This window comes from Equus caballus, chromosome 15 (genome assembly GCF_041296265.1).
Source record: "Equus caballus isolate H_3958 breed thoroughbred chromosome 15, TB-T2T, whole genome shotgun sequence".
NCBI lineage: Eukaryota > Metazoa > Chordata > Mammalia > Perissodactyla > Equidae > Equus > Equus caballus.
Window position 1 is genome coordinate 70,467,545 of NC_091698.1, and position 27,970 is coordinate 70,495,514.

The window sequence follows — 27,970 nt, forward strand, 5'->3', positions numbered from 1 at the left end:
TAAAATATGAAACCACAAGTTTATATTGATATACATTTAAAAATGAATAAGTGGAAAGTTTGAGGAGGAACAGGCAATTTACATAGTTTCAAAGTACCTACCTACAAATGCTTATTAATTACAAAAGGAGAGAAAATAGTGATTTGACTGTGGAGAAAATAAGTGATCAAAGTTAACATCAGTTCAGGACAAATTGAAATCACGTGCCACTGACAGGATGCAATGAGAAGAGCACATTGCTTCTGTGATATTCCTGCCAAAGGTGCGTGACCTGAATTTAATCATGAAAATATATCAGACAAATGCAAATCGAGAGATATTCTACAAAATCTTCATGCGTCAAGGTCCTGAAAGTCAAGGAAAGTTGAGGACTTTTCTAAACTGAAGGAGACCAGAGAGAATTGATAACTAGCTTCAATGCTTGATCCTGATCTGGATCCTTTCGCTATGAAGAACACTGTTGGAACAATTTGTGAATCTTGAACGGAGTCTGCCCATTGGATGGTGGCAATGTCACGTCACAGTGTGCAGTGTTATAACGTAACCATGTTAATATCCTGAGTTTGACGGTTATATGGTACAAGGGCAGTTAGAGCCCTGCTCCTCAAACTCTAACGTGCATACAGATCACCTGAGGATCGTCTTAAAATGCCAATTCTGATCCAAGGGGTCTGGGTGGGGCGTGAGATTCTGCCAGTCTAGCTACCTCCCCAGTGAGGCCCATGCTGCTGGCCTGGGGAACCACACTCGAAGTAGAAAGGGCCTAAGGAACCCGTGGTGAACATTTATTGTTTGCCTTCTAAACACCCATCCTCCCCCTCTTTTGAGTCTAGGCTCTGGTTTTCATTTGGGAACAATCCCCTCCCCATTTTCTGTGCGCCTGTTTTGAGTCAGATGGTCCTCAATGCTTGGGCATGAAGCGTAGGATGAAGCCCTGCTCCATCCCATATCCTGGCCACTGTGAAAGGTTCAAGGCTGGTCCTGAGACCCAACCAGGGCCAGCAAGATGCAACTGTAAGAGGCCTGGCTGAGCTGATACCACGTCCGTAAACCTCTTCATCTTCTGGAGCCTTCTGGGCTTCCAAGCTTACAGAGAGGCTCAAGCTTTGCCTTCTCCCCTCTAACTCCTAAAGCCCTTGAAGGCCTTTCTGACCCCGACATGACTCCACCACCTAGTAGCCTGTGACCTTACTTAGCAAACTGAACTTGTCTGTGCCTTGGTTTCCTCATCTATAAAATGGGATACCACCCACCTCAAAGGGTTGTTCTGAGAATTGAAAGACGTTGTGCACATAAATAAAGTGTTTTACATTGTACCTGGCACAGAGTAAATGCTCAATAAATTTTTAAGTGTTCAGTTGGGCTCTTGGAGCCCATGACGCCATGCAAAAATAAGGGGTGGCATCCTGCTGGTATGTTTTAGATCAGTTTCTCTATTGAGAATGGCTTAACACAGAGTTTGGAGACCCTAGAAGGCAAGGTCAAATATTCCGCTAGCTATTATGTTATTGTTCCCTATCAATTCCCACACAGCCCAGCTACTCCCTTCATATCTAATCTGCTCCTGTCCTGCATCGAGTTGCCTATATAAATACTTATCAAAAGGAAATAAATTAGCAACATTGTAGGTGTCCCCAGGTATGGTTTTCACACTCCCAGTAATCGCAAGCTCTGGCCAGTGAGCAGCGATACCTTCCGACTGTCTTTATTCTACTGCCATCCTGTGGCCGGCCTGTGCCACTGTAGCCCTGTGGGCCGAGTGTGGCTGAGCGTCTGTGTTCTCACCGTCCTCCCAGAAAGGGCTCCTTGGGAGGAAGGAAGGGAGTGCAGTTGAAGGGTCTTCTCGAGTGCCCCATGAGTGGGCAGGAGTCTGGGCGTGAGTCACCAGTCTTGACTTGATTTCTGTTTGATGAACCTTAAGGTCACATAGTACAAGACCACGAAGCCACTACTGATGCCAATGAGGATTAAGTAGATGGTGTAGAGTGGGTACGAGTCCAGGGCCATGGTGCTGAGGATCTGGGGACACAGACATCAATGAGCTCATTAAGAAGATGTTCAGATGGATACCCTCTATTTAGAGTCCAAGGCCTTGGCCACTTACTATGTCTGCTGGGATGGGGATGGTAAGGTTGCCGACCACCAGGGGATAAGTTTGCCCTTTAAACTGAATCTTCATCAGCCCTTCAAAACACCATCGGAGGAAGGACACTTTGGAAATCCACGTGGGCACTGAAGACAGTGAGAGTCATGTTATTTACATGGGCTAACCACCTGCTCCCTGCGAAGTGTGCCTGGAGAGAGGGCCGCGGTGGCTCTGACCCAGGGCAAGCAAGTCCCCTGAGGGAGTAAGGAGGGGAGAGAGAGGACAAGATGGCAAAAGGGCAGAGTGGCAGCTTGGCACACAAACTGGGGTTGCCACACACTGATCCATAACAACTCCAGAGAGTAACTAACTAGGTGTCCTCGCATTTGCTCAGCTTCAAAGACTGACAGGCTGTGGATGCTCAGCAGCTCCAAACCAGAGATCTTTGGGTCTGTGCCCTGATCCTATGGAGCAGCACGGTGTGGGGACGAGGAGGAAGCAATGAAGCCTGCCCAGCTTGGTCAGGAAAGACTTGGAAGAAGAGAGGAGCCGTGCAAGGTAAGGCATGGGGTTCCTATGGAGAAGAACCGACACAGGCCCCAGTGTGAGGGCGTGGATTGTGTCAGGGGCTTGAAGAGCTGGGAGGAGGCAGCAGGGAATGAACAGCCCCAGGCAGGCCCAAACAAAGCGGTGACATGGATTTGCACTTTAGAAAGCTCCCTCTATGTGGGTGAGGGCTCAGGATTACAGAGACCAGACTATTGCAGTGGCCCATGATCAGATGATAAGGCCTGGGCTGGGAGATAAGGCAAAGGGACATTTCAGAAAGACTTAGGAGGCAGACTTGACCTGGCTCACTGGTGATGTGGAGGGTGAGGGAGAGTCAAGGGTGGCTGACATCCCGGTGTCAGCTGGGGGATATGAGAAGTTACCATCCACACCCTTGTATGGAGTTGTACTTTTGGCACACGGGACAGCTGGCCAGGGCACCTGCTCCCAGAAAGACCAGCCTTAAGTTGGACCTAAATGATGAGTTCTCGTCTCCAGACAAAAGCTGGCTAAGCCAGCCTCAGAAGGCCTCAGAAAACCTGACCACGGGAGGGGAGCAGCCCTCACCTGTCCACAGGTTGTCTAAGCTGATCATGAAGCCACCAGTGAGGTAGAAGGAGTTATAGAGGGCGTTGCCCAAGAAGGAGGACATGTGGAAGGTGGGGAGCAGGGCAGCAGCAGCCAGGGCCATGGTCCTGCAGCAGAAGACCACCAGCCACAAGAGCAGGAAGTGCAGCAGGAAGGGCTCGGGAGACGGGCGTAGGTTGGCCAGCCAGTAGGTGGGCATCCCATAGATGACGACGTAGGCGCAGTGCTCCGGAAGCTCCCCCAGGATCTGCAACGAACAACCCTTGGAAGGATGTGGAGCCAACCCCTTCATTCGCCACTGTTCCTTCAATGTCTAAAGATAGCAACCCCCAACAGCTCCAACCTTCCCTCCCGGGGACGATCAGGCTGCAGCAGGAGGGCTGGTGGGTGTGGGCAGGTGGGACCCTCCAGCAAGAGCTGACTGCTGGCTTCCCCCTGCAGGTGCCGTGTGCTCCCTCTGGGCCAGTTCAAAGCAGTTTCCCCCAGGAAGGCAGTGTGGCCCAGTGAAAACGACAGCAAGGTATTGCTCTCCTAAGACCTGGTTTCATGTCCCCACCCTGCCTGACCAGACTTAGTAGCTGTGTGGCCTTGAGACATCCTCATGACCTCTCTGAGCTTTGGCTTCCTCAAAACGAGGACAGTAACATCTGCCTGACCTGCTTCCTAGGGATGTGGCGAGACTGGAGAGGTGAAGTATGCCGGGTGTTTCCTGCCTCTTCTTTTTTACGTTTCTGCTGACCAGAAAAGTGTCGTTCCTGCTCCACGGGCCTGGCCTTCAGGTAAATGTTTAAAAAATATCAAAGCTCTGAAACTCCCCTAGGAAATGGCACCTGCAACCACAGATGATGCACGGCCCCACAGTTCAGCAAAATGCTTCCTGGTAATTTCTGTACAATGTGGAGCAGTTTCGTCTACCCCTACCCAACCTGGTGCAGCCACTCACGCTTGGCCCTGACCCATCAGTCACCTTGGCAAAGAAATATGGCCCAGCAGTGTACAGCCCGTCTTCTAGTTCATAGTAAAGCATTGCCCTCTCCGAGTGACCTAAAAAGGGGAGAAAGGGACGTTGAAAAAGCGAAATTAATTTACAGTGTTTCTGTTTTTGAGTCTTCATAGTGCCTAAATGTCTTATGTTTTTAAAAAAACAGGCAGAGTTTTAGATCCTAATTTAGATGTTTGTAATTCTGTGGTTTGTGCATTGCTGTCAAGTAGAAATCCTGATAGGATGGGAACGCTTAGGAGTCCTTGGTGATTTGCTTTCATTTGCACACTAATATTAATGGGCAAACTTTAAAAACAATTATTGCATTTTGTTTCACCATTGTGGTGAAATTATTCAGCAAACTTGTTTTCTCCAGGAGCTCAGAGGAACAAATGTTGGCCTTGGACCAGCTCAGAGGGTGGCTGATGCCATGTTCTCCGGCTGCTCCAGGTGTGGGTCTCAAAGATCAGGCGACACTCACATTTGGCAATGACGTCCAGGATCACGTTGAAAGGGATGAGCGCTCCGATCATGAACAAGAGGGCCGCCCTGTCCGTGAAGGAGAGCCTGTCGGACCCATGTCCGTAATAGAGGAAGCCAATGATCAGGGACATCAAGCAGGCCTCGGCTGCGTGGATGAGGAGGGTTGGCAGGTCTCGGAAGTCGTTGGAAATCTGACGACTTAAAAGACAGAAGAGAGAGGTGCCAAGGGAACAACATACATCAGTCCTGTGACCTTGGCAATGTCATTTAATCTCTATAAACCTCATTTTTCTCATCTGTAAGATGGGGATAGCAATATCCACCCCACAGAGTTACTGTGAGGATCAGATGAGATCATGGATGAGAGCATCTGTCTCACAGTAGGTACTCAATAAATGATTGTTACTTTCATCAGAAGTTATCCTGAAGAAATAACCAATCAAGTGCATAAGGATGTATGTTCAAGGATGTTTGCTGTAGAGTTACTTGTAATAGCAGAAGTCTGAAATAATCTGACTATCACTATGGTTTGGCGGGTAAATGAATTATGGCTAGATAGGAACGCGGAGGAAGAACTAACCAGATGACAGGCGCTCTATAGGTGCTATTCTAAGTGAAAAAAGCTGGTTACAGAACAATATGCAGAATATGATCCCATTTATGTATGGAAAGATCTAGAAAGACTCTCACCAAACACTTGGGTCTGGTTTTCTCTGAGGGCTGGTGTGACTTCTCTTTCCACCTGAAGTTCTCCTGTATTGTCCGAATTTTTCATAATGATTCTAGGTGATTTCTATGATCATCTGGCCAGTAAGGCTATTTTGATTTTGTTTAAAGAACAGAAGTAACAGGAATGCTCTGTGTCACACAGAGGGCTGGTGCTGGTCTCGGTGATGCTGGTTTTTTCAAAGGATTCTACTTCTTTCAAATTCACTTTGGATACAAAGGGCTTAATTTGATACAACAAAGACTTTGGCAGGGGTGGGGTGGGGGCAGTGAGATGAAACGGCAGACAATTACCGGATCAGCGTGGTAAACTGCTGCACCGAGCCAGGCGGCTTAGCGGAGTCCCGAAGGTGGTCGGTGTCCCTCACGGGGGCCGCGCTGTTGGGAGGCAGAGCGTGTCATGGGCGTGTGAGGACGGCCACCTTCTGCAGGGTGCTCTCCATCCAGGACCAGCCCAGCTCGCCTTACCTCTCTGCACAAGTGCCCACTTCTGGTTCCCCCTCCTCCACTCTCCATAGAAAGTCATCAAAGTCACGCACTTTTTCTCTAAACAAGGCGGCAAGTGACCAAGCCTTCTCCCTGGTGGCTACTTCCTGCTCTCTGCTTCTCCTGTCGATGCTGGTCAGGTCCACTGTAAGCAGAGGATGTGGGGCCAAGGGTGACTCCGTCTTTACGTCTGCTCACAGGTGAGGAGCTCGTGCAAGCCCATCTCACAACACTGCTCAGCCCCCGGGGGCTCTGGGACATGCTCCCACCCTCTGAGAGTGGACCATGGAGTGATGGTCAAAGCAGAGAGAGGCAGAGAGAGGCTCAGGGCTGGCCTCCATCCTGCCGGGCCTGGCCACATCTACAGAAAGCCTGCCTCAAGGGAAGGGCTGGTGGATCAGGAAGAGGGCAACAGAAGAGGCCTGTGGGCACTGGCCCTTGTCCCAACACTGAAGCTCATGGGGACATCCCCAGGACAGAGCAGGTGGCATTGGACCTTTGGAGCCAAAGGCCACAGCACATTTATGCCCTGGATCCAACTCCAGCCGTCCAAAAATCACGCAAGGAGCACTTGGCCTGCCCATGGGGAAGAGGTGGGCGGGCCAGGGGGAGGCTGAGCAGCCTGGGCTCCTGGCAGTGCTAATTCTCACTGTAAATTCAAAGTTTGGCTCCCCAAGCAGCCTGCCCAAAAGGGGAAAATGTTTTGCTTGGAGGGTGCCTTGTCTGGCCAACTGCCCTCACTGACCGGGGGGAAGGAGCCAGCACGACCAGCCTCCATGTTACCCCGTGGGAAGCACCTGGCAGCCCCAGCCACTGCCCTCCTCTCACAGACCCCTGCAATGCCAGAAAGGCACACCAGGCCTGTCACAGCCAGGGCTTTCCTAAGTCCAGCCTTTCTCCAGGGCCTGGGGGGGCTCCCCTCCCTCCATTCCCCCCTGAGTGGGGGTTACCTCTTGACCTCTCTGCCTCTCCCCTCCTCCTATTTTCAGGCCACATCTCAAGGCAGGATAATGTCTAGGAGGGGTCTTGTAAACTGTAGTGTTTCACACCAGTGTGAAGGGCTGTAGCTCAGAACACGAGATTCACTGGCACCTCCAGGCCCTGCACCCCAGATTGGTGGGAGTCACCTGCCCCAGGGCTTGTAGGCAGGAGCCCCCCAGCAGAAAAAGAATAACAATATATAACAAAAAGGTTTTTCAGATCTGTTAGGGACTTCTGGTACTTCCTCTCTGGAGTTACTGCATGATTGCTCCAAGTGGCCAGGTTGGCAGGTGCCCTCTGCCCCCTTATCTGGGGATGACTGGCCTGAGGATGACACACTGGCAAGAAGCCAGGCTGTCACCTGAGCGCAGGGAGGGAGGGTGACCTCTGTGTGAGTTCACAAGTCTGAGGGCACAGGGTGAGGGAGAGAGTGGCCTATCCTCCACGGGGGGAGCTGGAAGGTGGCTTGGACGCTGGGAGGAGGGTGTGGGCAGCAGGGCCAGGAGTCAGGGCAGGGGCTGGGCATGTTACTGTGGAAGGTGTTTCGTCCTTTTATTCTTTAGTTCTTTGAGTTTAGCTCTCCAGCTCCTCCGTCTTCTCATCTGTAAGGATGGAGATGACCTTGGCCTGGCAGGGCTGTGAGGGTCAAAGGGAGACCCTCTAGAGCTTGGCGCTTTGGGGGCCAGTATCTGTCCCAAGGAGGTAGTCCCTCTCGTCATGTTGATTGATGAGGCCCTAGCTATGCTGGCCTGGGAGGAAAGCTGGGGCCCCAGGTGACCTACGGGACAAGCCACGGCTGCTGCTTCCCCTGGCCCTGGTACGGCCGTGTGGCCTGTCCAGCAACCACGTCATTCCCCAGCGTTCAGGATCCAGGCCCTTGATTTCAGGGTGGGTACCTGGAAAGGCAACTCTCCCCACAGGAATGGAGGAAGTGGCTCACAATTTCCCTGAGGGCCACAAGCTGAGGGCTCAGGACTCCAAGCTGAAAAGCAGCTCTGGCGCTGACAGGGCACCTTTCATATCTGGAGATTCATTGGCCAAGACTACCAAAATGCCCTGAGCCGGCCCATGCTCTGGGCCCCTCCACCACCCACTGCCTTGGAGCTCCCTACCTCTGGGGGGCACCAGGGCACAGCTCTAAGATTTCCTGGTGACCTCCTGACCTCAAATATCCTAAGTTTCCTTACAGAGCCTGAGTAAAGACCACAAATCTAGAAATTGATCCAAACCCCTTGGATTCTATCCCCTCGGGTCTTTGGATCTCTCGTAAATTTCTTATCTATCATGCACACAAGGGTCACTGTGTCAGAAGCTAATTGTTTCAGGCCCTCATTTCTAGCATTTGATGCTTGGCAAACTGACCCACGTTCTGCACCCCACTCTACCCACCCCCTTCCTTGGTCCTGCTCTCTTGAAGCCTCTAAGAGTTTCTCTCCTGAATCTTTTCACCAGGCTCAGCAGGGTCTGGGATGTGGGGGAGCCCTGGGCACCAGGCTGCTGGCCTGGCTGGCTCACCGTAGAAGTCAGCGGGGTTGCTGTAGCGAGGACAGGGGTGGCCAACTTCCGTGAAATACTGGACCATGTGCTGGGCTCCCCCCAAGTAGATGGTGGTGCCAGATGTCATCAGAAGGACCAAATCAAACAGTCTGAAGATGTCCGACCGAGGCTGGTGGAGGGAGATGAGCACCAGCCTGTTGCCTTTGGCCAGTCTGGACAGGGTTTTCACCAGGTTGTGGGCAGTGAAGCTGTCGAGCCCAGAGGTGGGTTCATCTAGAATGAGGATTCCTTCCCAGGACAGAGGAGCCTGGTAAGTCGGCAGGACTCTGGCTGGACCGGGCCAAGCCAGGGGGGTGACACAAGCCCCTCATGCCCTCACCTGGGTTCCACAGAAGCTGCACCCCAATGCTGACTCTCCGCCGCTCACCCCCCGACACCCCCCGCACGTACTTGTTGCCCACGCGTGTGTCGGCACACTGCCGCAGCCGCAGCTCAGCGATCACATCCTCCACCTGGGGACGAGAGGAGCCTTAGCTCAGGGCCTTGGCCAGGGCCAGACAGATTTTGTCCCAAAAGTACAAAAAAACGCCTGCTGCTCCAGATGGGTTTAAAGGTCCGGCCTTCATTTCTCTGATGCAAGGTTTGCTCCCTCATGCTTGCACATACTGAGCAGCGCCCACGTGCAGGGCATCGCACCCTGTGCAGGTAATGCGGTCAGGTCCTGGGGACAAGACAATTGGGCTCCCTGCCCACATGGGGGACCAGAAAACAAGTAAACAAATACTCATCACACATGTTGTCCTGTGCCATGAAGGGACCGGCTAGGGCTGAGATGGCTTACAGAGGGCTGTGGGGTTCTGAGGGGGGGCTACAGGGCGGGGTTGAGCATATGGTGGGCTTTTGTGGGTGGACAGCTGGTGAGCTGGGTTACTCAAACTCCACCTGTGGCCGGGCACTGAGACAGGGAGGGAGAGACGGGAGGGGAAGGATGTCATGGTTTCTTGGGGTCACCAGGGTCAAGTAGTTACCCTTTTGTCACGTTGGGCCTGGGAGAAGGTTGTGGGCAGGCGCAGCTGGGCAACAAAAGCCAGGGTCTCGCGGACGGTCAGATTCGGGAGCAGCTGGTCGTGCTGGCGCACGTGAGCCACACTCTTCCTCACCAGCTGAGGTGTGCTGGGCTGCCCGTTGATCCAGACTTGGCCTGACTTAATCTTGCCGCCATGGCCTCGCCCGGTGATTACGTCCAGCAAAGAGGCTCTCCCACAGCCTGTGAAGCCACCAGAGACATCCCTGAAAGCAGAGCTTCCGCGGGGCCCAGCCTGGAAGCCACTGCTGCCCGCACACTCTCCAGCCCCTCTGGACTGCTCTGTCCTTGCAGCAGCGACCAGCCCCTAGGGAAAGTGGCACAGCTCTCAGACGCGGATGGCACAGCCCCAGCACCTGAAGCTCCAGCCTTTCACCTGCAGTCAACTTGAGCGCTCTTGGGGGGCTGGAGACATTGATGTTGGGGGTTCAGGCCAGGTCAATCAGTGGCTCCATGACAGGGGAAAGCTGGAGTCCTGGCTGCCACAGCCCTGCCTGTGCCTAGAATGTTTGGCCCCTCCGTGGAGCAAGGCTGGCATTAATGGCACCGCGAAGCTTAACTATTTTTGGTTGGCAAACACGCCAGCAATGTTTCATCATTCAACGTCGTCGTTTGGCTCAGAAGCTGGCTTTGTGGGTGGCCTAATTTGGAGAATTAATAGGGTGTCTTTTAAAAATGCAAAACTGGAAACTATTTTCAGAAATAAGGGAGAAAAAAATAGAGAAGTAATGGATGTGGAAATGATTGTAAAACTACAGCCTAGTGTACACATGTGTTCTGAGTTTCTCTGCATCCTCTACACTCTCTTATTTTTACCAGTGCTGCTTTTTACTTTCTCTAAAAAAAAAGATCCATGGCTCACAAATTAACACCATCCACTCCTGAGTGACCTGGCGATTGCTATGGATTTGGGGAAGTAAGCGTTGGATTGGATCAGGTTTACAAAAGCTTTGAGACTCTTTGACAACCATTGAAGCTGCGAATGCAAATAGGTCTCAGGCCCTGAGAACACCTTCTTGCAAATGAGCTCTCTCCAATCCCCGAGGTGGGGTTTCGCTTTCCTTACTGTAAATCCCTTTAGGAGAGCAAATTTTCCCAGTCGTTTCCAAACAAGGAAAGTGTCAATACACAAATATAACACCTCCTCCTTGCACACGGCATGCGCCTCCTGCAGGCAGCCCCATGCCCCCAGTGCAAGAACCAAAATAAGGAAGGCTCCCCAGTGGTCCTTCTGCTTACAGACTAGTGGCTCTCAGGGTGGACAGGCACCTGCACGCTGCCTCCTGGGTGCACCTCATTCGAGGTCCCTGAGAACTTAGGTGGAGCAAAACAGCCAGGAGAGAAACCAGAGGGGAGGGCTCTGGCCCTGCTCCCTGCTCAGCCTCCGACGTGGAGCCAGGTTCTGGGAGCACAGGAGAGTTTGCCAACGTGCCAAATCCTGGTGGGATTCCCAGTCAGGGAGGGGGAAGGCCGTATTTCCTAAACAAAACTTTGTGAGAGGTGTGGGTGGCCTTTCCAGCGGAAGCTGCCTGGTGTGAGTGGGGAGACCCTCCACAAACCAGGAGAAAACACTCGCAGGCACTCAAGACCCTTACAAAATGGCGGGAATCTCCAAATCAGTAAATTGGTTCCTTGGAAAACACTTTTGGCCGTGCTGATTCTATAGAAGAAGCTAAAAGGCCTGGGGCTGTTTTAGTTTATTTTTTAAAAATTATGACCAACATTCTCTCTTTTTTTTTCTTTTTGGTGAGTGGAGTAAAAGTCACAGGAAGTATTACTGATAAACCTTTTAATAATTTCAGCCAAGCAAACCTGAAGCTAAACAACACCAAACCTAGAGTCAAAAGGGCAAAGGCCTGGAGACTGCTCCATGTAATTCCTGCTTAGCCTCTCTGAACGTCACCTTCCTCCATCACAGGTCAGGGATGCTAACAGCTACAGGGTTGTATGCCACGCGGACTAACCGTGATGGGTCCAAGGCTTTGTGGGAGCACCTGGTAAGGGCCCACGTGTCCCTCAGACTCTCAGTTCACAAAGAGAAAGCAGATACAACAAGGTGGCTTTCCACAAACGAAAATAAAATTGACCTAGGAAGTACCTCCTTTTTTCCTGTTTAGGTTGGAATTGCAGAAGCGGGGCCAGAAGTGGGTGTAACTTGACTTGTGGGCGACGTTTCAGTTACAAAGTGCATTTACATACGTGATCTCCTTTGATCTTTGGTTAGACAATAAACAGAACTTCCCTATTAGAAGACTGTAAAAATTGGAGCAGATATTTAAAAAGTTGAGCAATCTGTCCTTCTGGAAATGATTAATGAAAAGGTATAAAGTGCTCTCTCTAATGCTATGCAAGGGAGAAACGCCTTGATCTGAGAAGCAGGAGACCCAAGTTCTTGTTCTAGCTCCACACTAAATATACGTCCTTAGGTGAAACTCTCAACTTCTCTAGATTTCAATCTCCTCATATGTCAAAGTAAGGAGTGAGTGTGTGTGTGTGTGTGTGTGTGTGTAGGGGCAGGAGGACATCTAGAAATATTGAGGATCAAATAATTTAAAAACCCTCCTCTAAATATGCTTCCAAACTGGTAAGGAGAAGAGCAAGGCAGAATATAATGAAGAATGAACTGTGTTCCCCAGGCCCCCTTTCAGCTCTGGTGTTCTATAGGTTTAAGTTTAGCCTGTGACACAAGGAGGCACTCCGAGAATCTGGAGCTGTGCCAAAGGTTGGAAGTTGCGCTTAGACTTGGAGGGGCCATCTGAGAAGTGGCAGTGGCCTGACCATAGCGGGGAATCTGATGTGGGGGGACAATGAATGAGTGCTCCTTGTGGTGGAGGAGACACCGGAGAAGAGCACTCAATTCTGAAGCTGCCTGATGATCTTGCCTTGTCTAAATGCAGGCGTTAACTAGGGACAGAATCTCTGGCTGTAGCTTCAAGAGGCAACCCCATGATTCCTAACAGCCACTCCCTGAGAGCTAGTAAATGGAGGAGCTAAGATTCCAACACAGCTCTGTCTGACCTGGAACCTGAGCTCTCAACCCCTCTGCTATACTATTCTACTATTCAGCCAAGAGACCTGTAAGAAGCATCCCTTTGTCCGAGGGACCATTCTGTAACCCAGGAGAGAGAGAACCCACTACCCCACTATTTGCCCTTGGTGGTACCTGAGCTCCCTATGATGGCCAGCATCTGCCCACTCCTCACTTTGAAGTTCAGGTTCTGGATGCCCAGCTCACAAGAGTCCTCGTGAGATATCCAAGGTATCTTGAACTGAGCCAGCTGCTCATACCAAGGCACCTGGGAGGCCATGTCCACCTGTGGGGAGATATTAGACTGTTCCTCAGTTCTGTGATATTAATGGCTCAGAGGGCTTCAGCAACTTCTGTTCAGCTCCGTACAGGAGACATCCTCCTGCTGTGCACAACAGGCCTGAGAGCCACCCTTCTCAAGGTTCTATCAAACATGGAGGTGGACCCCACCATGTTGAGAACCTGCCGTTTCCAAGCCTGAAGATAAGACATGGAAAGCACATGCAATAGCAGAAAAAAAATAAAAATATGACATGAAGCAAAACAATGTTTTCGCTTAATAATAACAATAATTTACTAATAATTTATCGAATGTGCAAGGCATTGTGTAAATCTCTTTATATCCCTTATCTCATTCAACCCCCATTGCAAACCTATAACATACATACTATTATAATCCTTGTTTTACAGATGAGGCTCAGAGCAGTTAAATAACTTGCTCAAGATCACACAGCTAGTAAGTGGTAGAGCAGAGAAAGGTTAGGGTGCAGCTCATTAGCTTGTCCTAACTCACAGCCATAGGAAGCCAGACATGGGCCTCTGACATTCACCATCCCAGGCCCCGCTAGGTTCCCTCTGGGCCACGTGGGGTCTGCCCCTGGGAGGTGTAGGAAACGGGGGTCTTTCAATCTGACCAGGGGATTCCTGAGAACCCCTGAGAGGCCAGTGGTCCTTGTACTCTGGATGTTTTCCTAGCTCTAGGAAAAGCACATTTCATGAAAAAAACAAAACCATAAAAACTGATGAAATCTGAAAAAAGTCTGTAGTTTAGTTAATAGTATCATGCCATTGTTAATTTCTTAGTTTGGAAAATTTTACCATGGGTAGGCAAGATGTTAACATGAAGGGAAGCTGGACAAAGGATAGATGGGAATTTTGTACCATTTTTGCAACTTTTTAAAAGTCTAAAACTATTTCAAAATATAAAGTTAAAAGAAAGTTTTAGAGATTTTTTTTCCCACAGGTTCACACAGTTTATTTTATGTTTTAATAAAGATCTCGTTCTCTTTTTATGCCTCTCAACCTCCAGCCTGCAGTTGAAGTTCTCTGGAGCCAGGAGCTGTACTGGAGGGAAGCCCCAAAGCTTGCACCCAACTCGTGAGGCCTCCGTGTGGTCTGGACACTTTCCTTGCAGTAGAGGGTCCCTTCCACTTGGGGAATTGTTCGGCTTTCCCTGCCCACTCCTCCCACCTTGTGCTCAGGTATGCCCTTACCTGGTAGCTGAGGTCTCGGACCTCCAAGGTGTTGGACTGGCCGCTGTAGGTGAAGTACAGGCTGTTGTCACTTTCAGAGGAGAACAAGCTGTCCTGGAGGCCCTGCTGGGAGACACGACAGCGAGGGGTACATGGGAGCTCACTCTTCTTTAAACGGATTTGTCTGAAATATTTCCAAATGTTTTCCAATTGAGAGAGTGAGCCTGAGTAGAACTCCGGAGTTCTGCTCCCACCTTGACCCCCAGCTGCCAGTGCCTCCAAGGCAGGAGCCAGAGGTGGAGGTGGAGGAGGTAAGAGGGTTTGTGCCCTCAGAGATGCAGCACGAAGCTCCTGGGGAGAGCCAGAGTAGCTCAGAAAGCTGCTGGACGCAGCCCTGCGGCCCTGACCCTCACTCACCACCTCCCCCATCAGCACACACACCGCCTAGTTTTTCCATCTAATTTTGTTAAACTATCAGAAATTCTATCAATTGCTGAGAGACTCATTTGGGCTAACGTGCATCCTGCTTGTTTGTTTTTAAAGAGCAAATATCTGCAGGAGGGATATTAGCCCATTGGTATAAGCGATGAGTTAGCTCAGACATTGCTTTTGTGAACAAGCACCCAGCCAAAAGCGCCCCAGGTTAGATTGTGGGGTGGAGGGGTTGCTGAGGAAGGAAGGTCGGACATTTTGGAGTCTGGAGCAATATGTGAAGGTAACCTCAAGCCCAGGTAGGTTCCACTTTTCAGGCAGGAGCTCTGAGAAGGTGGAAGGTGCTGGGACCCAGGGGAAAGAGGTGTCAGAATGGGGAAGACAGATAAAAGGAAGGAGAGAGGCGCATGCTCTCGGCTCCTTGGCTCCCCCGGACCCCCTCACCCTGGGCTAAGCAGGCAGGTGCAGGCCAGCCTGGGACCTCAATTGCCATCAAGGCATGGTGCCTTCCAGAGGCTGCACAGACAGCTTGATTTTCAGAAGAAGAGAATTCTTGACTGGGTTGGGGACAGCCTCCATTCCATTTTGAAATATTTTCCTTGGCTCCCAGAAAGGATTTGTTAGACTCTTCCTGAGGTTTTGACAAACTCTCTGTATTTTTCAAATACTTAAATATCTATTCGGCTGACATCTTAATCAGTACGACTGTCAGAACATCACTTGAATTTCTGACAGGTGACACCCAAAAAAGCAAAAGCAGGTTTATTTGTAGGTAACCAGCTCGGCTCCTGCTGGGCTACACTGTAATTTCTCCTTGTATTAACTTCGGATCAAATTCCTGAATCAGAAGCCTAGAGTAGAAGGAGACTCAGGGAGCACAGAGCCCGAGCTCCTTGTTCTAAGATGAGGAGCTCGTGCCCTGGAGAAGTAGTAGTGTGCTGAGGACTCCTGCCTGGGGAGCACACAGGGCTTGTTCCTGACTGAGGGGAGAGCCCAGGGCTTTACTCGAATGTTCAGAGCAGACCTCACACAGGTCTCCTGAGGCCTGGGCCCTCTCATCCTCCTCTGGCCACGCTCCCGCCCATGGACTGAGGGTTCTGTTGGCCAAGAGCACTTGCCATTCCAGGCACCCAGGACCCCAGAATTTCCTGTGCAAATGGCCACAAGCCCACTGCCAGGGCCTACGTGAACCTTGTCCCAGGCCCATTATCCTGAGTAATGACAGTACTGCCTGACTGGGCACCCCAGGCTAGAGGGGCATTTGTCTGTGGAGGGTGTGGATGGAATGTGGGTGGGCAGGGTGGAGTGACCACGTAGGGGTGTATGAGGTCACATGTGGAGCTGGGGGTGGGCAGAGAAGGGGGACAGGCTGTGGCTTGGGCTGGAAGCTGGCTCCCTCATGCTGCCGCATTCTAGTGCCATCCTGGAATTTCTAAATTTACACCCAGCCTTCTAGGTTGTGAGGAAGGTATGTCAAGGTAAAAGGATAAAAACTATTTTATTTAACAGTTCGATTGATAACTTTAAAATATCTAGACATATGATATGTAGCCTTCATCCCTTCCTTTCAGGAGCCATAAATGTTAGGGGCAGACTGTCACTTGGTATCTTGAGTTAATGGGATTGAAGAAAAAGAAACTGGAAACGCAGGCATTTCTGCACACATTCCTGGATGTCAGGTTTGGGCAATTCTTTCCCCCTAAACTGTGGTGGCTGAATTGTCAGACTTTCTAGGCAGAAAGTGTCCCCAAAGCCTCCACTGACTTATATCTTATTCAGGCTGTAAGCATTGCAGTCATGGCTCGTAGGAGTCATTTCTCGTCAGGGATTGGCCCTGTGGGATATTCCCAGAGCAGAGCTGGTCATTTGCAGAGGCTGCAGAGTTGACTAGGAACAGTGGGTTCCTCGGGCCTGGCTGAAGTCAGGTCCTAGCAACTCAAGACCAGTCCAGGTGGCCTGTGGCCTTCCGTGTGGGGTGTGGAGTCCTCAGTCACTCTTGTCTTTCTCTCTCTCCTCCTCTCCACAGCAGGAAAGGACAGAAAGGAGGGGTGGGATGAGGCAGGGTGGAGGGTAGGATGCTGCCTCCTTTCTACCTTCCAACTTAACCTCCGGCTTCAAATCCCGCCCACACCTCGATTTCAGTCAAAGGCCATTTCTCAAGCAAACACTTCTAATGTAAAATGAGGACAGAAACCCTGTACCCCAACCTCCTGACCTCTGGCTGTCGTCTGTGCCTTCCAGCTCTCTCTGGGATCTTACCACTGTCTGCTGCAGCCATATTACGAGCATAAATTCTGACGTTCCCACAAAAGTCACTTGCCATCCTGTCTCATCAGTTTACTGCCACTGGAGACTCTGAGCTTGACAGCCAGATGGACAAAGGAGACACCGCAGAGTTCCTGGTATGAGTGTGCACATTTCTGTGGTAGAGTCTCATTTGGAAAAAGCCACATCAGCCCAAGTCACAAGCAAGCACATCATTTCCCTTCAGGAGTGCGCCTCAGGACGAGAAGTGACAGCAGAGGCCCCCACCAACTCCTGACCCCTGAATCCACTGCCCTCAGCCCTCTCATGCCCCTAAAATGGAGTCCTGCTGCCTCGTTCTCACTCTGCTCGTGGTCCTGGTGGTACATTAGGACAGAAAGCTCCTGAGGGAGGAAAGAGAGGGTGGATTTGCCCCCATCCACCAGGATTCAGACAACTCCCCGCCACTTACGGAAGCATCCTGGGAATCCCGCAGCCCTCTCTTCTCGGGGGCCTGCCCCGCCATGGGGCCAGCTGTGTCTGTGCCCCGCCATGGGGCCAGCTGTGTCTGTGCCCCGCCATGGGGCCAGCTGTGTCTGTGCCCCTTTGTTGCAGTTCCTTTGGACATTAGCTGCTGCCCGTCAGTGCCAATATTTTCTGTTTCCCGGAGCTGGCCAACCTCTGGCCCTCGTTCACTGGGGCCACTGTCTGTCTCCCAGAATCCTCTCTGGCACACCCTCCTGCAAACGCAGGCTGTGTGTTCTGTCCCTGTCCAGGTAATACGCATGTTCCGGCTAAAGGTACATCAGATAATGGCATCTGCGGCCAAACCCCAGCCCTGCTGCTGGAACGGCCTGAGGAGGAGCAGGTGGGGCAGTCTGCTTCTAGCTTCCCGGCGGGCTTCCCCAGGGAAAGTCAGGCACCCAAGCGTTTGCCTGTCTTTGCTGCCTGGTGGCCATGAGTGAACTCTCATTTCTGACTCCCACGGGGTCCTTGGGACGCCCAGCACACGGAGGCTCCCGGCGCTCCTCAGAGGAGGTTCCTGCAGCTGCTTCAAAGCCTGGACACAGCCTGGGCGTTCTGCACGCCTCCTACAGCGTCAGGTAAGGCTGCAGCCTCTCCTGCCTGCGGGAGCCTTGAGCTGTGGTCAGGGACAGGCCTGGCCCCAGGTGGGTGGGCCTCTCACCCCCTCTGCTGGCTGTCCTCACGAATGGGGGCATGCACGGAGGCTATGGGATCCCTCTTTAGTGGATGGAGGTGGAGAGTGGAGAGGGGAAGGGCTGCCAGTGGGAAATGAGGAGCAACGGTGAAGGGCCCCTCCCCCTGCCCACAGCAGGACGAGGAAACTGTGACAAGGGTGGCAGCTGTGCTCTGCCCCATCCCCCTTCCCAGTGTGTTCCCCTCATGTACCGCCTGCCCTAGGTGGATGGAGAGGGCTTGGGGAATGGGGGTGCCTGCAACACAAGGTGTAATGAAACCTGGATTCAGGAATGAATAGTCAATGGGTCAACGGAAGGAATTAAGCATGTCTTTTTCTTTTCTTTTCTTTTCTTTTTGGTGAGGAAGATTGGCCCTGAGCTAACATCTTTTGCCAATCTTCTTTTTTTTCTCTCTCTCCCCAGAGCCCCAGCACATAGTTCTATATCCTAGTTGTAGGTCATTCTAGTTCTTCTATGTGGGACGCTGCCACAACATGGCTTGATAAGCTGTGTGTATGTCCCTGTCCAGGATGCAAACCAGCGAACCCCGGGCTGCAGAAACAGAGCGTGGGAACTTAACTACTTGGCCACGGGTCTGGCCCCAGCAGTGTCTTTTTTGTCATCTCCTAGGCAGCCAAAGAGAGCTGGCATTCAGAGAAGCCACAAGGCAGGGGCTTTACATAGATGATCTTCTTCCATCACTACCCGCCGGCTCTGCAGAGGAGGACACTGAGGCTAAAACGCACTCAGGAACCTGTCCTGAGACAACTGGGGTGGAGCAGAGCTGGGATCAGTGCTGGGGGACAAGGGTCTCTCCTTCCAGGACCCACACTGCCTTTCCCCTTGCGGGGTTTCCTTTAAAGCTGTCGCGTTGGGCCCTGGTGGGACATTGCATCTCGCAGGCAGCGGTGGAACAAGCAGGTCCTCAAAGATGTCTCCTTGTACGTGGAGAGTGGGCAGCTCATGTGCATCCTGGGGAGCTCAGGTAAGCTTGGGAAGGAGTGCTCGAAGTTCTCAGTCAGAATTCAGAAAAGGCTTTGCCTTGATTTGAATGCCACGTTGAGGAAACGTGTTTAAGTGCAGCAAGAAGGCCACAAGTTGGAAATTAGAATGAAATCTAACGACATGAATGTGAATGGAACCTGGTACTAATGTGATATCTTTAGAAAGATCCTTGAAAAAGAATAAAGGCCTGTCTAACACGTAAGTTAATTCATATTCCAAATTACGGAAAGCGCCCAGCACAGTGCCTGGCATTATAGGGGTGCTCAGCAAACACCATTCTCCTAGTCTGGACCCTGCCCAGAGACAAGAAAAGGAATAAAACAAGTACAAAGATGCCCATTCAGCCCCCACATTCATTGGTCCTTTTTTATTATGATACTATGATGCATTTCAAACATACAGGTAAGAATAGAGAATAACATAAAGAATGTTTATGTATCTGACTTTATCAAACCTTAACATTATACCATATTTGCTTCAGATCCTTTTTAAATTTTTTTAAGGAATTAAATATTACAGATCCCACTGAGGCTATCTACGTGCCTATTCCCCCCCTCATCCTTCTCCTCCTCTTCCTCGGGATAACTACACTTGAAACTGAAATCAGTGTCTGTCTTTGTGTCCCTGCATCAGCCAGTCATTGACCTGGGAGAGTGTAGCCTCTGAAGAGGCAGCTCCACGTGTCTGAGGGCAATGCGCCGTGAGGGTCACAGCTGTGAATCCTCAGCAGTGGGGGATGAGGCCGTTGGCCCTGAGAGGGGATGTGCATGGCACACCACAGTGTCTACTACGCTAGGTTATCCTGCACATCTTCAGGCTGAAAGATTTTGACAAATTGGCTTCACAGGAGCCTCTTGATTGAGTTCTTGCTCACAAATTGTTGACACTTACTGCCACCCTCCACTTGCATTATTCTTTTTTTTTTAAATTAGTGTTTCTTTTTTATGTATATTTTTTTCTGCTTTATCTCCCCAACCCCCCCCGTACACAGTTGTATATCTTAGTTGCAGGTCCTTCTAGTTGTGGGATGTGGGACGCTGCCTCAACGTGGCCTGATGGGTGGTGCCATATCCGCGCCCAGGATCCGAACCCTGGGCCGCAGCAGCGGAGTGCACGAACTTAACCACTCAGCCACGGAGCCGGCCCCATGCATTATTCTTTTTAATAGAGATGGGTAATATAAGTCTGTGATGAAAGTTAAGCACAGGCAACCTCTTTTGACCTGGGGAGTTAAATCCAAAATCATTCCTCTACTACAATGGGTGGTACAACTGGATGGCAACAGCAGTCTTCTTAAGATTAAATGAAAAGGAATGCACTGACTAAAATGGTTACACTTTCCTGCAATTTCCTGTCAGTTCCTATTTCCAATTTTTAACTGTTTCTAACTATATGTGTGTACTATAACATTTAGGGTCATTCTAACTTTCCTTTTGATAATTATATTTCTTTAAAAAGAAAAAAAAGCTGAGTTATTCCTATAATAATTTGTCACTTGTTGGCCCTCCTTGTGTAGGATTAAAAAAAGTGGCATGTAGCACACAACAAGGAATTGAACCCACCTTCTCAGATGTGTGCTCCCCTGGCCAATGTCGGGCTTCGCGCAAGTCTCAGCAGGACAGTGGGTTGGGGTTCTTGATCTGGGGGCTCATGGCTGGTTTCTTATGATACCTAACCGTGGTTTGAGGACAGCCTCCATCCTTTTACACTGAACATGACTTCACAGTAGTTTGCAAGTTTCACAAGAGCAGGAACTTTGCATTTGTTTGGTTTGGTTTTTCTCTTGCTGTATCCTCAACAACTAGAACGTGGCCAGCCACACGGTAAGTGCTTAACAAATATTTGTTGAATCAATGAGTGAAAAAAAAAAATGAATTCTATGAATTACTCTTAGCGTTTCATAAAATTACATGACTTCATTGGTGTCTTATCTAAAGCAGCACTGTTTATCAAACCTTTATTAGTGAGACAAAAGATGACTTGGGTGTTCAAATTCTCTCGAGCATGCTCTATTGCAAGTCTGCCTAGGGGCATCCAGCACCCCAGGGGAAGATGACTTTGTTTGACTCATTATTTGCTCTCAATTAGGACGTGGACTCTGAACTGCATGCTCCCTTGCAGGAGACTATTTAGGTACAAACGATTCCTCTCCTTTTAGGAAAGGTAACCCCAAATGTCATGGTTTCATTGCCCTCTAGGGCATTAACGTTTTTTTTATTATTATTACTGTGGTAAAATACACATAACATAAAATTTACCATTGTAACCATTTTTTTTTTTTAAAGATTGGCACCTGAGCTAACATCTGTTGCCAAGCTTCTTTGTTTTCTTTCTTCTTCTTCTTCTCCCCAAAGTCCCCCCAGTACATAGCTGTATATTCTAGTTGTAGGTCCTTCTAGTTCTGCTACATGTGATGCTGCCTCAGTATGGCTTGATGAGCAGTGCTAGGTCTGCGCCCAGGATCCGAATTGGTGACACTCTGGGCCACTGAACAGGAGCGCGTGAACTTAACCACTTGGCCATGGGGCTGGCCCCCCACTGTAACCATTTTTAAGTGTACAGTTTAATGGTATTAAACACATTCACATTGTTGTGCAACCATCACTACCATCCATCTCTATAACTCTTTTCATCTTGTAAAACTGAAACCTTATACCTATTAAACAACAACTGCTCATTCTCTGCCCCCGTCAGCCCTTGGCTAATACCATTACACTTTCTGTCTATGATTCTGACAAGTCTAACTACCTCATTAAGTGGAATCATACAGTATTTGTCTTTTTGTGACTGGCTTGTTTCACTTACCATAATGTTCTCAAGGTTCATCCATATTGTAGCACACTGCAGAATTTCCTTCCTTTTTAAGGCTGAATAATATTCCATTGTGTATATATATATATATATATATAGCATATTTTGCTTATCCATTCATCTATTCATGAACACCTGGGTTGCTTCCACATTTTAGTTATTGTGAATAATGCTGCTTTGAACAAGGGTGGACAAGTATCTCTTCGAGATCCTGTTTTCAATTCTTTGGTGTATATATCCAGAAGTGAAATTGCTGGATCATATGGTAATTCTATTTTTAATTTTTTGAGGAACCGCCATACTGTTTTCCACAGTGGCTGCACCATTTTATATTCCCACTGACAGTGCACAGGGCTCCAATTTGTCCACATCCTCACCAACACTTGGTAGTTTTGCTTTTTTGATAGTAGCCATCCTAACGGGTGTGAGGTGGTATCCCACTGTAGTTTTGATTTGCATTTCCCTAATGATTAGTGATGTTGAACATCTCTTCATGTGCTTATTGATCATTCATATATCTTCTTTGGAGAAATATCCATTCAAGTCCTTTGCTCAATCTTGAATCATGTTGTTTGTTTTTTCATTGTTGAATTTTAGCAGTTCTCTAAATTTTCTGGATATTAATCCTTTATCAGGTATGGATTTATGAATATTTCCTGTCATTCTGCGGGTTGCCTTTTTACTCTGAGGATAGTGTCTTTAGATACACATAGTTTTTATGAAGTCCAATTTGTCTATTTTTCTTTTGTTACATGCACCTTTGGTGTTATGCCCTAGGGTATTAACCATTTTTGTGTCTAACTTTGCTACTTATTCGAACCTTCTATTCTCCACTGACTATGCATTTCAGTTTCTCATACCCTTTTCTTGAATGAGTTTTCTCGTCCTGCTGGTTCCTTCGTTAATGAGTTAATAAATATTTAACACATGTTCAAAAAAAGATTGTATTAGTTATCTATTTCTATGTAAAACAATATCCTAAAACTAAGTGGCTTAAAACAAGAAGAATCATTTGTTACGTCTTAGGGTTTCTAGGAGTCAGAAATTTGGCAGTGACTTGGTTGGGCGGTTCTGCTTGGGCTCTCTCATGGGTTGTAGCCGGAAGTCAGCTGTGATCGCAGTCAAGTCCAAGGCTTGAGCAGGGCTTGGAGAACCTACTTCCAAGATGGCTCCCTCACATGCTGCCTGGCAAGTTGGTGCTCACCGTTGAGAATGTGTGATATGAGAAGAGCAGAAGGCCCAGGAGAGAACCCTGAGGGTCACCCACGGGAGGCTGAGAACGAGCAGCCAGACCGGCAGGATTAAGCCAAGAGGATGAAGTGGCATCAAAGCCAAGGGAGAGAGAGAGAGATTCACAGAGAAGGACAAGCAACAGTACCACGTGCTGCTGAGAGGTCAAACAACAAGCGGCAGGTGCCTGCAGGATTTGGCAAAACGGAAGCAGTCTTGATGACCTTAAGGAGGCCAGCTTTGATGTAGTGGTGGGACTAGAATCCAGCCTTCAGGCTATTTGGAGGTTCTGTCAGAGTTGAGTCTGGATCCCAGAAACGTTAGGCCAGAGAGGGTTCTAGTTAGAAGAACCAGATACAAGGCTGGGTATCGTGACTGGGAAATGTCAGGGCACATTTTGAAAGACAACCCCAGCGAAGTCACATTTCGTTTCTTCACACTCACTCTCCTCGCTTCCCCACGCTGACCTCTGCCTGAACACGTCTGGGCTAATTCTGAGCTTTGTCAGTCATGGATTATACCAGCAGACAACTGCTACAGGAGCTGGAGGTACTCATCTTTGTGCCTCTCATAGCAACAAGGAGTTTCTTTAAAATATTTGAACAAAAGATCTTCTTTTGCACAAGTTATCACATCCTCAGCTTTGCTATCTTTCTGGACAGTTCAGAACCTCCTGCCTGTTTCCTCTGCTATTAATTCTAACTTTGCAGCCTTGGATAGGAAAGGCCTGGCAACGCCTGTTCCTGTCTCCATTAACTCTCTGGGCCCATGTCAGCTTGCGTCCAATGTGACGGGTGGGGCCAGCTGGTGTCTTATCCTAAAGGCATCGCCTAACCTCTAACCCCAGAAAAAGCAAGCCAGGGAAACATCAACCTCCAGTCACAGCAGCACCAGTTAGCTCACAACTCCTCCGTGGGAAAGTTCCTAGGGACGAGCAGCTGGGTTATGTCCAAGACTCTCAGTGCAGGCTGAGGCCAACTTGGTTTTACCAAAGGACTCGCTAAGCTAGCGCTTCTCATACTCTAATATGCACGGGAATTACCCAGGGATCTTGTTAAAAAGCAGAATCGGATCCAGCAGGTGTGGGCGGGGCCTGAGAGTCTGCATTTCTACCAAGTGCTCAGGTGATGCTGATGCTGCTGGTCCTCAGACCATCCCTGAGAAACAAGGCTCCAGGCAGTGTCCCCTACTTTCAGGAACCACCACACGATCCCAGGGGACCAAAAAAAGAAATTCAGATGTCCTAGATCCAAACGTTTCCAAGAACCCTGGTTTTCCTTTTATTATGATCCTATATTTTGTTTTTCAACCCCAAACAGCTCTAAAAGCAAATAAACAGGCAGACAAAGCCCCTCCAGTCCTGACCGGGATGAGAGAAATGGCTTGTCCCTCTCCCTCTAAGGGGACACGCTAGAAAGACTCCACGCCATGAGAGTTTGACCCATGAGGCTACAGAGAGAACAAGTCAGGGCTGGACCGAGGCCCACCGAGGGTCTCGGATGTTCCTGCAGTGCCTCACGGAGGGACTCATCCAGGGCCTTCTCTTCTTGCGCCCCAGGCTCAGGGAAAACCACGCTGCTGGATGCCATGTCCGGGAGGCTGCGGCGCCAGGGGACCTTCCTCGGGGAGGTGTGCGTGAACGGGCGCGCGCTGCGCAGGGACCAGTTCCAGGACTGCTTCTCCTACGTCCTGCAGGTGAGCGCATCCTCGGCCCCAGCCCGCGGTGGCCCGGGTCTCGGGCGACGCTGACACCTGCCTTTCCCGCAGAGCGACACTCTGCTGAGCAGCCTCACGGTACGCGAGACGCTGCGCTATACGGCGCTGCTGGCCATCCGAGGTGGATCCCGTGGCTTCTTCCGGAGGAAGGTGGGTATCACCTGTCCTCCCTGCGCTGGGCTCGTTCCTCCTCTTCCCTCCACTCGCCCATTCCTCCCCTTCACTCTTCACGCCTTTAAAGTACAGACCTGCTCTGTACAATATGGCAGCCACTGTGGCTTTGAGCTCTTGAAAGGTGACTAGTCCTAACTGAGATGTGCTGTGAGTGTAAAACACACACGGGATTTTAGAAACTTAAAAACGGAATCTGAGAAAACAGAATGTGAAATATCTTATTACTAATTATTAAAATATTGATTATAGGTTGAAATGATAATATTTTGGCTGCATCAGGTTTAAAAGTTGTATTATTAAAGTTAATTTCACTTGTTTCTTTTTACTTTCTAAAAGGTGGCTGCTAAAATATTTAACTTCTATATGTGGCTTGCATTATATTTCTCTTGAATGGCGCTGTTCTAGGAGCTCTGTGTTTGAATAGATAGGGTTATTTTCCCACTGTGCGTGGCCCTGCATCCCTGTTGAGCTTTTTCTCGACTTCCTTTGAGGCGTCTTGAATGTGTCTCATCCAGGGTTAAGTTAATGAAAGAAGGGAACTCTTGAACTGTCAACTTTTTCTAGGGTCCCGTCTGTTTATTTAAAGGTACTCAATTTGGAATTAGCTGCAAGAAAACCCACAGGGACTTTACCTGGAAACATTGCCTCGTCTCTGTCTGGACTGGGAACACACAGGCATTCAAGGACAGGTACATGTGCCCCTGGGAACACACACATGGTTCCCTGGGAAATGGGCTCTCAGGCCCGCCAGAGGAGACCAGCACAGGCTTTACCACCCTGAGGCCTCAGTGAGGTTCTTCTTGGGCATACAAATTATATCTTCAGTTCACACTCCGAGGCTGGCCTTTCTTTAATGCCAGTGAGGCTCCGAGGGAATCCTCCAGCTCGGCTGAGGATGCAGCAAGTTATCCCATTTTTATTAGGCACTGCCGAGCCTGTCACCAGGGATTTGCTCATCTTGTCCCTGGCACTGGATTTTCACACAGGACTTGGAGAGTGGAACTAGCTCTGAGCTGTGTCCTGAGTACCAGCAGGCTTGTTTGTTGTAACGCCTGGGTGAGCAAGGGGCATTCTTCTGTTTGAGAGTCCTAGATAATGCTGGAGTATAGTTTTCACTTCTGACGAGCCTTAGCAAGGGACCCGGCCCTCAAGAAGGGCCATTGGCCTCATAGGGCGATGCCCAGCCCTGCTTCCTCCCTGGAGGTTACCTGAGCCTGCTCAGAAGGCACTGCAAGGTTCTTCCTATTCTAACAGGTTATACTCTGGGCTCTCATATCTGGCTGGCATCAGTCAGGCCTTGTTCACACACAGTATCTCATTTCATTCTGGCATCAACCCTATGAGGGAGGCATTATCTCCTGACACCCAAGGAGATTAAGATCAGACGTCTGGGAATGGCAGAGCTGGGATGTGAACCCAGGCCCTCGAGCTCCGTCATGCCCCCCTGAGCCCCTGGGGTCTCCTGAGCCCCCACTTTAGTCTGAGAAGACGGAGATCAGAGTTCAGCCCACCATGAAAGTGAGGCACAGGCATGTTCACATGAGTTAGTGGCCCTGACAGTGAGTGACAGGGATGGGGGCATTATTTTTAATTACTTTTGATAACTGGATTGTATTTCTTTGATGCAAAACCACTCTGAGATTGGACCACATGGGACTCCAAGACTTATTTGGGTTACTTATGGGAAACCAGGTTTATGTCAAACCAAACTGGGTTTTTCTTTTACATATACAACATTTATTATAATAAAGTTTTGAAAACCAAACATTAAAAAAAATCTATATTGTAACTATGCCTTTGGGGGATTTTTCTGTTTGGGCTGGACTGACTGCAGCATCTGGAGTCAGGGGTCCAATGAAGTCTCCATTGTTTCCTGGTCAGTTTCCCTGGAGCAAATGTAAGCCATTTTTGTTGCTTTAGGGACTTTTTCGAACAATTCATATTAATTTTAACTGGACATATGTATTATATTGTGATTTAAACCAAACTGAATTTTATTGTAAAAGGCTTGCTTTCCCCAGGGTGTGGTGGGTGTGAAAGTGGCCCAAGCACTCCCAGGAAAGTGTGTTGCCTCTCCTCTGCCATCCTCAGCCCATGAATTGGAACAGCTGCCCAGCAGTGACCGGTCTTCGCGGACTTTGTGTTTCCTACAGGTGGAGGCAGTCATGGCAGAGCTGAGTCTGAGCCACGTGGCGGACCGACTGATTGGCAACTACAACTTTGGGGGAATTTCCAGTGGTGAGCGGCGCCGGGTCTCCATCGCAGCCCAGCTCCTCCAGGATCCCAGTAAGTAGGACCCAGAGCTGCTGCTAGCTGCTGCCTGGGCATCTTCCATGTGTCTGTACACATGCTTGGCTCTTTCTTCACAGTCTCCATTTGGAAAAGGGGTTTGTAGGGACTGAAGTCACTGAGGTTTTTCAAACTGGGTACCCAATTTCTTTGGAAATACTATGTAGTTCCTGATGCCATTCCATCATCCAAGTACAAAACAGCCCTTGGACTTGGAAACACTGCCTTTTTGTTTTAATGTTCAGTTAGGGTCTTCCATGAATATGGGGTCTGCCCTGTCCATCCACACTTCTTATTAGAGCAGTACCACTGTGTTTGCTATGGAAAGCCAATGAGTTTTGTATGACTAGAGGCATTTATGAAATGGCAGGAATTAAAGTAGAACTTTGAGTGATAAACACAAAACTGTATATATTAGAGGGAGGGACTATCAAGATGGGTAGCTTGTCGCCTACCACCCCTCCATGGTTTGGTCATTCTCCCCACCACCTGGGGAAACCTCACCCTTATACGTACCTGGAAGAGGACCTATTGTGTCTGGATACCTTCTTCACACCGGGGTAGACCAAGACTGCCTGCTCTTCAGATGGTGCTTGGTCACCAGAAGGCAAATAAGAGAGATGCTCTTAAGAGCTCTTGCCACTTTTGGAGTAGAAATAAGCTACAGTTAAATCCTCTGAAGAAGCCAAACAACTACCCACCTCAGACCTTGTTTCATGGGTCAGAAGTTTTTGCAGTGCAAAGATCCTCTTAGTGTTGGAAAGTGCTAGACATGAAATGGGTTATATCTTTTGTAACCAGCCTCTTCTCAGCTTTTTAAAAAAAAACTTGGTGCCAGCCTGCCAGCCCTTGTTCCCTGTCAGAGTCCCGGGATGGAGCCCAAACAGTCCATGGTACTATGTGAGGGG

At 49.5% G+C, this 27,970-nt stretch overlaps 2 protein-coding genes across 3 annotated transcripts in view; one reads left to right on the top strand and one right to left on the bottom strand.

The window, feature by feature from the left end:
- ABCG8 (ATP binding cassette subfamily G member 8) lies at positions 1–17,440 on the bottom strand. 2 transcript variants are annotated; one of them, XM_014731180.2, is made up of 13 exons: positions 17,111–17,440; positions 13,984–14,085; positions 12,626–12,776; positions 9,407–9,645; positions 8,758–8,890; positions 8,397–8,666; positions 5,883–6,045; positions 5,709–5,792; positions 4,687–4,886; positions 4,191–4,267; positions 3,203–3,470; positions 2,105–2,232; positions 1–2,019 (listed from the first exon to the last, which is right to left on the bottom strand). In XM_014731180.2, exons 1-13 carry the CDS (start codon positions 17,423–17,425, stop codon positions 1,882–1,884), a joined length of 2,268 nt encoding a protein of 755 aa, XP_014586666.2. In that variant the 5' UTR covers positions 17,426–17,440; the 3' UTR covers positions 1–1,881. The 2 variants fall into 2 exon arrangements, with proteins under 2 accessions (XP_014586666.2, XP_070091618.1); XM_070235517.1 differs by having other exon boundaries at positions 13,984–14,088.
- The window catches only part of ABCG5 (ATP binding cassette subfamily G member 5), a 24,887-nt gene continuing 14,305 nt past the window's right edge, over positions 17,389–27,970 (top strand). The window contains exons 1-5 of the mRNA XM_001498908.4: positions 17,389–17,741; positions 18,701–18,822; positions 24,442–24,578; positions 24,651–24,749; positions 26,927–27,059. Of these exons, the coding sequence (XP_001498958.2) occupies positions 17,596–17,741; positions 18,701–18,822; positions 24,442–24,578; positions 24,651–24,749; positions 26,927–27,059 (637 nt within the window). The 5' untranslated portion in view covers positions 17,389–17,595. The remainder of the gene's footprint in view (positions 17,742–18,700; positions 18,823–24,441; positions 24,579–24,650; positions 24,750–26,926; positions 27,060–27,970) is intronic.